The following is a 15,308-nucleotide window of genomic DNA, read 5'->3' on the forward strand; positions in this document are numbered from 1 at the left end:
CGAATACACTTCCAAATATCTGCAAGATGCCAATTATGATGGCACGCTGTGTCACAGCATCCAGTACAGATCAGGAGACAAGCGCTACATGCTAGTCGGACCCAGAATGAGCATCGGGTCGACTGTAGTCCCAGGAAGCAACGCCAACACTATGGTGTTCCCTGACAGGAGACACGCTTCTGGGGAGGTAAGAACCTTGATTACATTGTTGTTTTTTCAAAATCTTCATTTGTGTTTTGGGAGACAAACGCTAAACTGTTTATGGTAATCTGCATGAATAATTATACATCATGTTTCTGTCCCGCTTTTTTCTATTTTAGCAAGAGCAAAACTTTCCAAGGGCAGATATTTTTTTGGTCTGATTTCATAATGTTAAACTTCAACTGGTTAAATGTGTCAAATCTATACCCCACATGCCAAATTGTACTTATTGAGAATGGTGTGGCGACTTCAGACAACCAGAACCCCAAACTAGTGTATATATTGTTTTTCCCTTCCATGGACTGAATGTGATATGCCTGAAATGGACTGCATTCAAGAATATCCCTCTTCATATTAAAAACGTTTGCCAACATAGACATGGGAGCTTGATCATCTTCTATATTCTAACCTTCTGAAATAAGCTTTTCATGGCTTACTGTGCACTCATGGAGCAAATGACCTATTCAATTTGCATTTAAAAAAAGTATATAAATACACTTTGCTCTGATGGAAAAGACTTACATTTTAATTTGGGAGGTTTACAACCTCGCTGCCGTGAACAACTATTAGCCATTTGAGAAACTTGGTGTAGCGGCATACATTTAGTGTTTGACTGTTGTTGGTTGTTCTCACTATAGTAGAAATAAAAATTGATTGGCTTCCATGGTCACACTTACATTGCAGTTTGTTTGCACAATGTGCAACTCTTAAAACACTCTATGAATTAAAAGCAAAAATATTTTTTGTCAACATTTATCATTGGAAAGCCACAGCAAAATAAAATGTCACCAACGTTTATCCCTGACGACATTCACTGAATTTATGCAATTTAATGTGGGATTTCTAAATTCATTCATTCATTCATTCATTAATCTTCCGGACCACTTCATCCTCACGATGGTGGGTGTTGGAGCCGATCCCAGCCATCTTCGGGCACTGGGCGGGCGACACCATGAATTGGTTGCCAGTCAAATTACAGGGCACAGAGAGACAAAGCACCATTGCGCTCCCACTTACACCTTGGGACATTTTAGATTTTTCCATCTGCCCTACTTGCATGTTTTTGGAGTGTATGAGGAAGCCGGGGGACCCTGAAAAAGCTCACGCGGGCCCGGGGAGAACACGCAAACTCCACACAGAGATCCAGAGCGGGGACTTTCTAAATTGTGCATTAAAACGGGGAAGGCTAAAAAACACAAACAACAATTTGTGGTGCGACTTAAACTGTTGTGGAGGTTGCCTTCTGATGTCGTGTAACCCGTTGTCTGTTGCACTAAAACGAATGTGCTTACATACATTTGATTGGTGGCAATAAAGACATATTTTACGGGTTATGCCATGATATGAATCGCTGCAGTCACATCCCTTCCCCCTTGGTGTCACTGTGAGATCAGCAAGCGCAAGACGGACGCAGTCCCTCCCTTGGAATATCCTTTGTTTGCCACCGCTCTTTATTTAAAACAGACACTTGAACCGGGAGGTTGCACGTACTTTCCACCGAGAGATATATATTTTCATCGCAGTGAAAGGGACGGCATATTGTTCATAAAAGAAGAAAGGAGTTAGTGTCTTTAATTTGTGTTGGAGCGATGGGGACTGGAACAGGTTGCGGCCGCTGGCTGGCTTTTGTTTTGTCCCTACATTTTTATTTGGGAGAACGATCTGGGGCTGAACTTCGTTACTCTGTTCCAGAGGAAGTAAAAGAGGGAACTGTGGTCGGAAATGTTGCCAAGGATCTTGGTCTGGATAAATATTCTCTGGTAGATCGACAATTTCGCGTGGTGTCTGGGACGAAGGAGACTGTTTTCCAAGTCAGACCGGAAAGTGGTGCATTGGTCGTCCGTAGGAAAATCGACAGAGAGGCGCTATGTGAAGGCAGTGCAGCGTGTGTCGCGGAGCTGAAAATTCTTCTTGAAAACCCTCTGGAAATGCATCACGTCGTGGTGGAAATTACTGACGTGAACGATCACTCGCCAAGCTTTTCAGTCGAAGAGCAGGTATTTGAAATAGCCGAGCATTCGTCTCCTGGGACGCGTTTTCAGCTGCTCGCAGCCCGTGATCCAGATGCTGGGACCAACTCGGTGCGCACATACACTTTAACGGCTAATGAACATTTTGAACTGGATATAAGCAGCAATGACGAGGAGAAAATACCATTTTTAGTCCTTAAAAGGCCTTTGGACAGAGAACAAAATACGAAGCATTTGCTATTAGTAACTGCAGTTGACGGAGGGAAACCACCAACATCAAGCATACTAAATGTAACACTTATTGTTCTTGATTCAAATGATAATCGCCCAACGTTTAATCAAGACCTTTATACTGTGGAAATAAAAGAGAATGTGCCAATTGGCGTAAGCATTATAAGGGTAAATGCAACAGATCCCGATGAAGGAACAAATGGTGAGATAGAATATAGCCTGGGAAAAACATTGCAAAATGCAAAAGACATGTTTGAATTAGACAAGATAAGTGGGCTCATTAAGTTGAAAGGGCCTGTTGATTTTGAAGACTCTGAAATTTATAGACTTGATATTCATGCATCTGACAAAGGGCAGCCCCCACTAACTGGGAGGTGTCGAATTATTGTTAAAATCAAAGATGTCAATGATAACCCTCCTGAAATAGAAGTCACATCCTTGTCAAGCAAAGTGTCTGAAGACACCAAACCCGGGACAGTGATTTCCCTTATTAGTGTCATGGATAAAGACTCTGATATGAATGGAAAAATTATTTCACAGATTATCAATGATGTGCCATTTGAATTAACACCTTCTTTCAAGGAAAATATTTACTCAGTCATCACCAAGGAGTATTTGGATAGAGAGGAAGTGTCACAGTACAAAATACACATCACCGCCACGGACTGTGGTGAACCCCCCTTGTCTACTCGGCAAACATTAAGCATTCAAATATCAGATGTGAATGATAATAAACCACATTTTCACCAGTATCCACTGAACTTTTACCTTTCAGAAAATAATATTGCTGGAAAGTCAGTGTTTTCTGTTAGCGCAACAGATAAGGACGTGAATGTAAATGCTGCTATTTCTTACCATATGATTAGAACGGGGATTGAAAATGATGTCACATCGTTTCTACATATAAATTCAGAGAATGGGCAGATTACTGCACAAAAAAGCTTTGACTTTGAGACGCTGAAAAGTTTCCAATTCCAAGTGGTGGCCACAGATTGTGGAAGTCCTCCACTGAGCAGCAATGTGACAGTGAAGGTGTTTATTCTGGATCAGAACGACAACGCTCCGGTCATTCTGTATCCAGTCAGTTCCAACGGTTCTGCTGAAGGGGTGGAGGAAGTTCCCCGCAATCTCAAAGCAGGAGACTTGGTGACCAAAATCCGAGCCTATGATGCCGATATTGGATACAACGGCTGGTTGCTGTTTTCATTACAGCAGGTCACAGATCACAGTATGTTTACTTTGGATCGCTACACCGGCCAGATTCGAACCCTTCGCTCCTTCACGGAGACGGACGAGGCTGAGCATCGACTGCTCATCCTGGTCAAAGATAACGGCAATGTGTCGCTCTCGGCAACGGCCACCGTAACTGTCAAACTTGTGGAACCCAAAGAGGCTTTTGCAGCTTCCGACGTCAAAAGTGCAGCAAAAGTGGATGAAGAGGACAATGTGACATTCTATCTCATCATCACTTTGGGATCGGTGTCACTGTTTTTTGTCATCAGCATCATTGTACTGATTGCCATGCAGTGCTCCAAATCCACTGAGTATACGTCCAAATATCTGCAAGACCCCAATTATGATGGCACACTGTGTCACAGCATCCAGTACAGATCAGGAGACAAGCGCTACATGCTTGTCGGACCCAGAATGAGCATTGGGTCGACGGTTGTACCGGGCAGCCACGCCAACACTCTGGTGCTCCCTGACAGGAGACTCACTTCCGGGGAGGTAAGAATCTGAAAAACAATAATCTTTGATGGCTGTGTACTGCATTGTTGATTGAGATGTTAGTCTCGTATCCGATGCGTGTGGCGATACCTATCATTGATGTGTTAATCTTTTAACAATCATTCAATACAGTTCCTCCTTTCCTGTAACAAATGAACATTCAGTCTGCCATTACCTTGGGTTGGACTGCCGATATCCAGTGTTGGAAATCATCTCCTTGCCAAGCGGTAGTCGTATTTACATCTCTCTTGATCCCAAAAAGAGTTTCCTAAATCTGAAGAAATACAATTTAAAAACCATTTTAAGTCGGCTAGGCGAAGTCAGGAGAGGGTCGTGTTGCTCTCCATGGTGCTGAAATGTCGACTGGATTCTTTCGCTCGAGGAAAAGAGCAAACCATTAACTTGACTTGTCTAGTTTTCACGAGTACAGCTATTTTAAAGTCACGCTTCTTATTTTAATAGCAACCACCATTGAAGACTGAATCTGTCTCCCACAGTAATTACTTGTTGTTTTTTTTTTACTAACGATTTTTCTTCTTTCGTTTGCTGGATGAATAAAGTTACATCGTTTGGTGAAATTATTTAATGAATGAAAGTATTTATAGTATCCTGCAGATGTCGCTGTGACACCATTAAGGGAACGAACAAGGGGGTCCTCCTCCCGGCTTTTGTTTGCAGCTTTCATTTGTTCCGCGACTCTGAGTAGTACGGTTTGATTTCTGGTGAGATTTCCCCTGTCGCTGGAACTATTTTGTTTGTTTGCTTTTTTATCTGTGTGTGGAGCACTCGTCTTGTTAATATAACAATGAAAGGGGAGCGAGGACGGGAAACAAGGAGGTTATTGTGCTTTCTTCTATATTCCACTCTGCTGTTGTTTTTCGGGGAGTGGGCTTTGGCTGAGCTGCGCTACTCTATTCCCGAGGAAATGGCGATTGCAGCTGTTGTGGGCAATGTTGCAAAAGATCTCGGACTGGAGAGAAGCTCCCTGAGTGACAGACGTTTCAGGGTGGTGTCAGGAGCCGTGGACGCATATTTCGTGGTCAACGCAGACAATGGCGCCCTGCAGGTTCGACGCAAAATTGACCGGGAGGAGCTTTGTCAGGGGAGCGGCGCCTGCCTGATCGAGCTCAAGATCTTGGTTGAGAATCCCCTCGAGGTGCATTATCTAGTGGTGGAAATAACAGATGTGAATGATCACAGTCCTGCTTTTTCCCAAAAGAAACAAATTTTTGAAATAGCTGAACATTCATCACCAGGAACACGATTCCAGCTGCAGGCAGCCAGTGATCCGGATGCTGGAATTAACTCGGTGCGCACGTACACGCTAACACCCAATGAACATTTTGAACTTGATATTGTTCAAAGTGACGATGAAAAAATAGCGTTTTTAGTTTTGAAGAGGTCATTAGACAGAGAACACAAAAATAAGCACTTCCTATTTGTTACTGCAATAGATGGAGGGAAACCTCAAAGGTCAGGTACACTTAATGTATCTGTTATTGTACTTGACATAAATGATAATCGACCCATTTTTAGTCAGGACACTTACAATGTTGAAATATACGAAAATGTGCCAGGTGGTAGAATTGTAGCACAAGTGAGCGCCACAGATCCAGATGAAAGTACAAATGGTGAAATAGAATATGACCTTAGTAAGACTTTGGCAAGCAAAGTGTCTGATATTTTTGAAATCGATAAATTTAGTGGCCAAATTACGTTGAAAGGGCCGGTGAATTACGAAGAATCAGAGATTTACAAAATAGAAATCGAGGCCTCCGATAAAGGAACACCACCACTGACAAGCAGGTGTCGTGTGGTTGTCAAAATCAAAGATGTTAATGATAATCCACCTGTCATTGAAGTGACGTCACTGTCAAATAAAATTTTAGAGGACTCAAAGCCCGGTACGGTTATTTCTCTCATTAGTGTTCAGGATAAAGACTCTGGTGAAAATGGTAAAATCATTTTGCATATTACCAATCGTGTCCCTTTTCAATTAAAACCTTCCTATAAGGAGAACATGTATTCAGTTGTTACAAAGGGATTCTTGGATCGTGAAGAAGTTTCTAAATATCAAATAACAATTCAAGCTACTGATTGCGGAAATCCTTCTTTGTCTAGTTCTAGGACAATTGACATTGAGATATCTGATGTGAATGACAATAATCCATGTTTTGAACAAAGCTCGTTTAATTTTTACCTGTTAGAAAACAACATCGCAGGAGCATCAGTATTCTCCTTAAAAGCAATTGATAATGATGTGAATGAAAATGCGGTTATTCAATACAAAATAGCTCGAACTGAGAAGGATAACACCATAATATCTTTTCTAAATATAAATTCTGAAAATGGAGATGTGGCAGCTTTAAAAAGTTTTGACTTTGAGACGCTGAAAAGTTTCCAATTCCAAGTGGTGGCCACTGATGGTGGAAGTCCTCCACTGAGCAGCAACATGACAGTGAAGGTGTTCATCCTGGATCAGAATGACAACGCTCCGGTCATCTTGTATCCGGTCAGCTCCAATGGATCTGCCGAAGGAGTGGAGGAAGTTCCCCGCAATCTCAAAGCAGGAGATTTGGTGACCAAAGTCCGAGCCTATGACGCTGATATCGGATACAATGGCTGGCTGCTGTTTTCATTGCAGCAGGTCGGTGACCACAGTCTGTTTACTTTGGATCGCTACACCGGCCAGATCCGAACACTTCGCTCCTGCACAGAAACGGACGAGGCTGAAAATCGACTGCTCATTATGGTCAAAGACAACGGCAATGTTTCACTTTCAGCAACAGCTACTGTGACAATCAAGCTTGTGGAGCCTAAAGAGGCTTTTGCAGCTTCTGACGTCAACAGTGCAGCAAAAGTGGACGAGGACGACAATGTGACTTTCTATCTCATCATCACTCTGGGATTGGTGTCGCTCCTTTTTGTCATCAGCATAATCGTGCTGATCGCCATGCAGTGCTCCAAATCCACAGAGTACACTTCGAAATATCTGCAAGATGCCAATTATGATGGCACGCTGTGTCACAGCATCCAGTATAGATCAGGAGACAAGCGCTACATGCTCGTTGGACCCAGAATGAGCATCGGTTCGACCGTCGTCCCGGGCAGCCATGCAAACACTTTGGTGCTCCCTGACAGGAGACACACTTCAGGGGAGGTAAATTGTCTTATCAATCATATCTACGAGTTTTTTTTTTTTTTCGTCTGTTGATAGACAGTTTTAAGATTCGTTGTAGACATGCAGTAATTATGCATTTCCACATGGGGTTTCACGTAAAAATATCTTGCTTGGAAGAAACGATCCATTACCTTTGTTGTTTTAATTTTTAAACTTATTTTGTTACTTGTTATTCCAATAACTAAACGAAAGTTGATCTGTTTTTTCACTTTAACAGTGAAAATAAGACAACAAAAACATGATGGTGTGTACCATAAATGACAACTCCATCATTTGCACTTTACTGTCCATAGGTAACAGCTAAATACAGAGTGTCTCTTACACTGGTTGTAACTTTAAGGCAATAGTGGGACTCAAGATGTTCACCCAATGATGGAATTTATGTGATCCAAAGTTTACTTCTCATATACTGCTGAATGACACCACACATGACTCCAATCTCTTCATTCTAAATAAATGGTAGGCACCCATATTGGATATTGACAATCTCTAATGGAGTAAAATTAAGATTAAGGGGTCATAGCGAACAAAGATGCAGACGATACCTTAAAATAAGGGAAGGTGGTTTGGTTCCTGCAAATTACGCTGAATGCATGACAACGTTCCTGTCACTGGTGCTGGAATTCTTCGTTCTTGTTTCCACATGTCGATGACCAAACGTGGCGGGAATCACCTCATTTTAGCCATGCCTTGAAAGCACCACGATTCAGTGTAGTACATTGTATCTGGCTTTTTGTGATTTTGGTCTCGTATATTATCACTTAAAATGATGCAGAGCATATGTTTGCATGATTCCAAGCATCATTATGAGTGTGGATTCCAATGTTTGGTTGACGTGTTTGTATAATGTATTATAATTTGATTTCATATAATCAATCAGAGTCAGGTTATTTTGTCGTGGACAAAAGTGCCATGGGTTATTTTCGGACTATATGGTCCATCAACTGCATGGTTGTGGGCTCATCGTGAGAAACTGATCACATACGCTCAATGGAAATTGAGCACTGAGTGATCAGACAGCTCTTTTTCAAACAGTTTTCAGATCCCCAAAGAAAATTATGCCTCGTTCACCAAAATATGACACATATCTCTAAATCTCTTGATATTTTATCACATTGCAACTTAATACACGATGTTGAGTTCTAGAAGTTTATGGAAGTCTTTTTATTTTATTTGAATTTGTGGAGCTCAATATATCAGCAAGCGCGGGTCAGCATTTGCAGGAAATCTTGGTTGTCTTTGGAGGTGAAAATCAAATGTGATACCTGTCCTCCAAACGTTCACTGGGTGGCAGTATGCTACCACATCAGGCATTTAACATTGACGCAAACGGCTGAGGTCGCCCATTCGATTTGTCATTAGACAGCATGTAGCTGACACACTTGGACGGACCGCGTTTATCCTGTCATGTTTGTTAGTACATTTGTGTTTTGTTTAATTTAACAGCGCAAAGGGGGTTGCGGAGGCCGTTATATTGCAGTTTGCCACGACGAAAATATACTCGAAAGGCGAGGACATTTCGGACATTTTTGGATCTTTATTTGTGTCTCTCAACATGGAACAAAGAGGACGGGAGCGCCAGCCCGTGCTCGTCTTGGCCTTGTTTTTATGCGCCCATTCTGCTTCAGCACAGCACAGATATTCCATATCTGAAGAGCTAAACGAAGGCACATTTGTTGGGAATATTGCAAAGGATTTAGGACTGAGCCTGGCTTCAATAAAACAGAGGGGATTCCGCATTATGTCCAACTCCCATGAACGCCTCTTTAAGGTAATTGAGGACGACGGCGCCCTTTATTCAAACCGTAAAATTGACCGAGAGGAGGTTTGTAAGGAGAGTAACGCGTGCCTGATTAATCTCAAAACCGTACTGGACAACCCACTAGAGGTGCATTATATCACCGTGGAAATAATTGATATAAACGACCACACCCCCACGTTCCCAGAGAAGACAAAAAGACTGGACATATCAGAGTCCACTTTACCGGGTGCGAAATACCCGCTGCAGAATGCACATGACCCGGACGGTGGGCTCAACTCGGTGCAACAGTACAAACTCAGTCCAAACGACCACTTCCGCTTGGAGGTGAAAGACCGAGGCCGAGACGGCAAAACGCCAATTTTGCAGTTGCAGAGGCAGCTTGACAGAGAGAGCAAACGCAATCACAAACTGGTGCTGACAGGCGTGGATGGGGGTACCCCCCCAAAAACAGGCTCGGTTGAAATCCTCATCGAGGTGCTGGACGTGAATGACAACATGCCGGTATTCACAAAAGAGGTTTATTCTGCGACTCTGCCAGAGAACGTCCCGGTGGGCACGACTGTCATTCAAGTGAATGCAACGGATTCTGATTTTGCCTCGAACGGGAAGGTTGTTTATTCGTTTGGGAGTGACGTCAAAGAAAAAATCACGCAATTATTTGACATTGATTATGTCACTGGGGAAATTATTGTCAAGGGTAACGTTGATTATGAGGAGCAAGACAGTTATGATATTGACATCCAGGCATCAGATAAAGGAAACATTCCATTTAAAACACATAAAAGTGTGTTTATTAAAATTATTGATATGAATGATAATCATCCAGAGATTGAGGTCACTTCTTTGTCCCGTGCCGTTTCCGAAGACTCGAGACCTGGGACAACAGTCGCTCTCATCAGTGTTAAGGATTTAGACTCTGACCTGAATGGCAAAGCAATACTTCATGTTTCTGAAGAGTCTCCTTTTATGTTAACCGCATCTATGCAGAATAACATGTTTGCTGTAGTTACAAAGTCCCAGCTTGACAGGGAGCAAAAATCGGTGTACGATATAACGATATTGGCTCAAGATTCAGGCGAACCAGCGCTTACCTCCAAACAGATGATCAGTGTTGTTGTATCTGATGCAAACGACAACAGCCCAGAATTTTTGCAGAGTCCTTACACGTTCTACATTCTTGAAAATAATAACCCAGGGGATTCTATATTTTGCGTAAAGGCATTTGATCATGATGAAGGTGAAAATGCAGTCATTTCTCATCACATTTTGAGGAACCCAGCAAAAGAAAATGGGCACGCGTCATTTCTCAATATTGATTCTGAAACAGGAGTTATTCTGGCACTGAAAAGTTTTGACTTTGAGACGGTGAAAAGTTTCCAATTCCAAGTGGTGGCCACCGATGGTGGAAGTCCTCCACTGAGCAGCAACGTGACAGTGAAGGTGTTCATCCTGGATCAGAATGACAATGCTCCGGTCATCCTGTATCCGGTCAGCTCCAACGGTTCTGCCGAAGGGGTGGAGGAAGTTCCCCGCAATCTCAAAGCAGGAGACTTGGTAATGAAAGTCCGAGCCTATGACGCTGATATCGGATATAATGGCTGGTTGCTGTTTTCTTTGCAGCAAGTCGGCGACCACAGTCTGTTTACTTTGGATCGCTATACCGGCCAGATCCGAACACTTCGCTCCTTCACGGAGACGGACGAGACTGAGCATCGCCTGCTTATCCTGGTCAAAGACAACGGCAATGTTTCACTTTCGGCAACAGCTACTGTAACTGTCAAACTTGTTGAGCCCAAAGAGGCTTTTGCAGCTTCTGACGTCCAAAGTGCAGCAAAAGTGGACGAGGAGGACAATGTGACTTTCTATCTCATCATCACTCTGAGCTCAGTTTCGCTGCTTTTCGTCATCAGCATCATCGTACTGATCGCCATGCAGTTCTCCAAATCCACTGAGTACACTTCCAAATATCTGCAAGACCCCAATTATGATGGCACACTGTGTCATAGCATCCAGTACAGATCAGGAGACAAGCGCTACATGCTTGTCGGACCCAGAATGAGCATTGGGTCGACCGTAGTCCCAGGCAGCCACGCCAACACTCTGGTGCTCCCTGACAGGAGACAAACCTCTGGGGAGGTAAGAAAGCTTTATTAATAAGTGTTGTTAATTCCTGTGCCTGCGTGGATGTTTTCATGATGATCCGATTTCCACCCATGTCTCCAAAAACATGAATAGCAGGTGAATGTCATACTATAAATTGCCCCAAGATAAGGGGGAACAGGGATGGCTATTCGTCTCTTTCAGCAGTGTCCAAACTCGGTTCTCAAGGGTGACTGTCCTGTCGTTTTAACCAGCTCTTCCCGGTGCAACACACCTGATTTAAATAATCCTAATCCTTCTAATTGTGCTTCAGAGCTACTTAATGATCTAATCATCTGAATCAGGTATGATACAGTCGGGACAGCTGGCAAAAGAAGGCGGGACGGACAGTGGCCCTCCAGACCCCAAGACGGACATACTTATGTGTGTGTGTACCCTACAATTGTCTGGCAACCAGTTACAGGTTTACTCTGCCTTAGAAAATGGATACATCGATGCTTTTAATGGCATTGGTTCCTTGCTTGTGGTGTTGCTATAAACTCTGGGAAAAGAAAAGTGATTTTATGCTTCTTCCCATATCGGGAATGTGTGTTGTAAAATTGCTATGCGATGGCATGAATGCAAATGGGTTTCTTGAAGAAGTTTATTTCCCATCAGCATGTTATGCTGTATTACTGAAATGTATATTTAGTCGTACACAATATAGGCTACATTTTTGAAAAAAACAAAACATTTTTGATACATGCTGCCTCATGGTTATCGAGGTTACATCGAAGTTGTTCATAAATTCAATGGCTATTTCATTAAACTGTTCCCCATGTACTTTAAATGTGCTTTTTCTTGTAATTTACACTTAATTTTCTCTTCTCTCACCTCCTGCATGTCTATGCGTGCCAACATATTATATTGTTACTATTGTATATTAATTTCAGAGAATATCAAACATTTTCTACAAACGTATTGCCCGTGTGTGTGCCTGTGTCTTGTTTTTTACATCGACTTCCGCTGTATTATTTTTTAACAGACGTGACTTGGGTATTTAGTTGGAAAACAAATCATTTCAATCTTCCCCTTTTGTTTGCTTCACGTGCTAATTTGGACCGTTTCGATGTTTATATGTTCCGTTCAGTCGACAGTAGGGGTCAGTATAGCACAATATTCCTTCGTGTGAAGCACAACCTGACGTCACGGTCCATTTTCTAACCCGACTGACTCTTTTTGATTATTTCTCAGCCGCTCCTGCTCGGTGTGTCGTGGCGTGATTAGTAAATTGCTGATTTTATTCTCATAGCTCATTGATGTGACTGGTTAGTGTTTTGTGTTTTTTTTCGTGGCTAATTCAGCACCAGTTTCAGGACGTCGGAAATCTGAAGGAGAATTGTATTTTCCACGGCATGGAACAAAGGCGAGGCGGAGGTAGGAGGGAGCGACGCTGCTGGTTGTCTTTTATGCTCATTTTGTTCAATGGCACGTGTGCACAGCTCAGATATTCCATCTCAGAAGAGGTTCCAGAGGGATCTGTGATCGGGAACATAGCGAAGGATTTGGGGTTGGATAAGGGCGCACTGAAAGGGCGAGGATACCGCATCGTGGCTGGCACAGATGAGCCCATTTTCCAAGTGAACCAGGACGATGGGATCCTGTATGTGGTGAGGAGGATAGACAGAGAAGAGGCGTGTGAACGCGTCAGTCCATGTGTGATCAACCTGAAAACGGTGCTTGAACATCCACTGGAGGTGCACTACGTTGCGGTGGAAATAGTAGACATCAACGATCATTCACCTGTTTTTCTAGAAAAAGAAAAAAACTTTGACATATCGGAGTCGGCTATGCCGGGGGCTCGGTTCCAACTCCAAGCGGCTCGAGACCCCGATGCGGGACAGTTTTCCGTTCAACAATACAAGCTTAATCAAAATGACTATTTTCGCGTTGAGGTGAAGGATAGAGGCGAGAATCGTAAAGTTCCATTTTTAGTCCTGCTCAAGCAGTTAGACAGAGAGACAACTGGCAGACACCGTCTGCGCCTTACAGCACTTGACGGGGGGAAACCCCCAAAGTCAGGCTCCATAGAAATAATCGTGGATGTGCTCGATGTGAACGATAACTCTCCCGTTTTTGACAAGGAGGTTTACTCTGCCTCCTTGAAGGAAAATGTTCCAGTGGACACACTTGTGATTCAGGTGAACGCGACAGATTTGGACCAGGGCACAAATGGGGAAATTGTCTATTCATTCGGTAAGGAGGTGGACTTCAAATTAAGAGACATTTTCAGTATCGACTTAAACACCGGTGAAATTAAAGTGATTGGCCACCTTGATTTTGAGGAAAGCAAAAGCTATGTAATTGATATACATGCCTCTGATAAGGGCCTAGTTCCTTTGACAGCTGATAAGAGTGTCTTGATAACCGTCATTGATGTCAATGATAACGCCCCCAAAATAGAGGTGACTTCATTTTCAAACTCCATTAAGGAGGATGCAAAAATAGGAACCACTGTGGCTCTGATGAGTGTCAGTGACTTAGACTCTGGAATTAATGGCAAAGTTGTATGTGCCATCAAACAAAATGTTCCTTTTACTTTATCACCATCTTTACAAGTTAACATGTACTCTGTAGTCACAACATCCAGATTAGATCGGGAGCATGTTTCTCAATATGTGGTCGCCATCGTGGCGAAGGACTCAAATGAGCCAGTCTTTTCAACGGAAAAGACCATAACTGTTGTTGTTGCAGATGTAAATGATAACAGTCCAACATTTTCATCAAACCCTTATACTTTTTTTATTGCTGAAAACATACTTGGAGCCCCTGTTTTTTCTGTAAAAGCTTCTGACAAGGATGAAGCGGCCAATGCTCGAATTTCTTATCAGATTATCAGAGATGCAACAAAAGAAATTAAATTGTTGTCATTTATAAACATCAACCCAGACACAGGCGAAGTGACGGCACTGAAAAGCTTTGACTTTGAGACACTGAAAAGTTTCCAGTTTCAAGTGGTGGCCACCGATGGTGGAAGTCCTCCACTGAGCAGCAACGTGACAGTGAAGGTGTTCATCCTGGATCAGAATGACAACGCGCCGGTCATCTTGTATCCGGTCAGCTCCAACGGTTCTGCTGAAGGGGTGGAGGAAGTTCCCCGCAATCTCAAAGCAGGAGATTTGGTGACCAAAGTCCGAGCCTATGACGCTGATATCGGATACAATGGCTGGCTGCTGTTTTCATTGCAGCAGGTCGGTGACCACAGTCTGTTTACTTTGGATCGCTACACCGGCCAGATCCGAACCCTTCGCTCCTTCACGGAGACAGACGAGGCTGAGCATCGCCTGCTCATCCTGGTCAAAGACAATGGCAACGTGTCGCTCTCTGCAACGGCCACCGTGACTGTCAAACTTGTGGTGCCCAAGGAGGCTTTTGCAGCTTCTGACATCAAAAGTGCAGCAAAAGTGGACGAGGAGGACAATGTGACTTTCTATCTCATCATCACTTTGGGCTCAGTGTCACTTCTTTTTGTCATCAGCATCATTGTGCTGATCGCCATGCAGTGCTCTAAATCCAAGTACACGTCCAAGTATCTGCAAGACCCCAATTATGATGGCACGCTGTGTCATAGCATCCAGTACAGATCAGGAGACAAGCGCTACATGCTAGTCGGACCCAGAATGAGCATTGGTTCCGCCATCGTCCCGGGAAGCCAGGCCAACACTCTGGTGCTCCCTGACAGAAGACACACATCAGGGGAGGTAAGATTTGAGATATTAGATTATTAAATGATTTCCCCTGCAACCATTTTCACATCCATTGATTAAACTGCTGTATGTGCATGGACTCTGAGTGAAAATAGGAGTAAAATTACACAATCAATAGTAGTAGGCAAGGGACATTCTGAACCAGTTGCCAGTTAATCACACGACAAACAACAAATTTCACTCACTATCATATTGAAGGGCAATTTTGAGTGCCATGCATGTTTTGGGAATTTGGGAAGAGAAGTCAGTACACAAAGAAACTCACGCGGGCAGGGAGATAATAAGCAAATTCCACACAGGAAGGCCAGGGCTCAAATACAATCCTGCACTTCTACACTCTGAGACGGACCAGCTTCACCAGTTGATCACTGTGTGGTTGTTGTACATAC

General features: G+C 43.2%; 1 protein-coding gene across 8 annotated transcripts in view; it reads left to right on the top strand.

Moving 5' to 3' along the window:
• LOC148901442 (protocadherin alpha-3-like) overlaps positions 1–15,308 on the top strand; it is a 152,342-nt gene that overhangs the window by 12,936 nt on the left and 124,098 nt on the right. Inside the window, exons 1-2 of one of the 8 annotated variants that reach the window (XM_088987252.1) lie at positions 8,247–10,627; positions 10,694–11,209. The exons of 3 other annotated variants lie outside the window; for them this stretch is intronic. In XM_088987252.1, coding sequence (XP_088843378.1) covers positions 8,867–10,627; positions 10,694–11,209 — 2,277 coding nt within the window. In that variant the 5' untranslated portion in view covers positions 8,247–8,866. Of the gene's footprint in view, positions 1–1,680; positions 4,131–4,810; positions 7,291–8,243; positions 11,210–12,441; positions 14,914–15,308 lie in introns of those variants that run through there. 4 more of the 8 variants (XM_088987232.1, XM_088987190.1, XM_088987216.1 and 1 more) reach the window with 4 other exon arrangements.

This window comes from Hippocampus bargibanti, linkage group LG02 (genome assembly GCF_051943395.1).
Source record: "Hippocampus bargibanti isolate YZ-2025 linkage group LG02, ASM5194339v1, whole genome shotgun sequence".
In the NCBI taxonomy this organism is placed as follows: Eukaryota; Metazoa; Chordata; class Actinopteri; order Syngnathiformes; family Syngnathidae; genus Hippocampus; species Hippocampus bargibanti.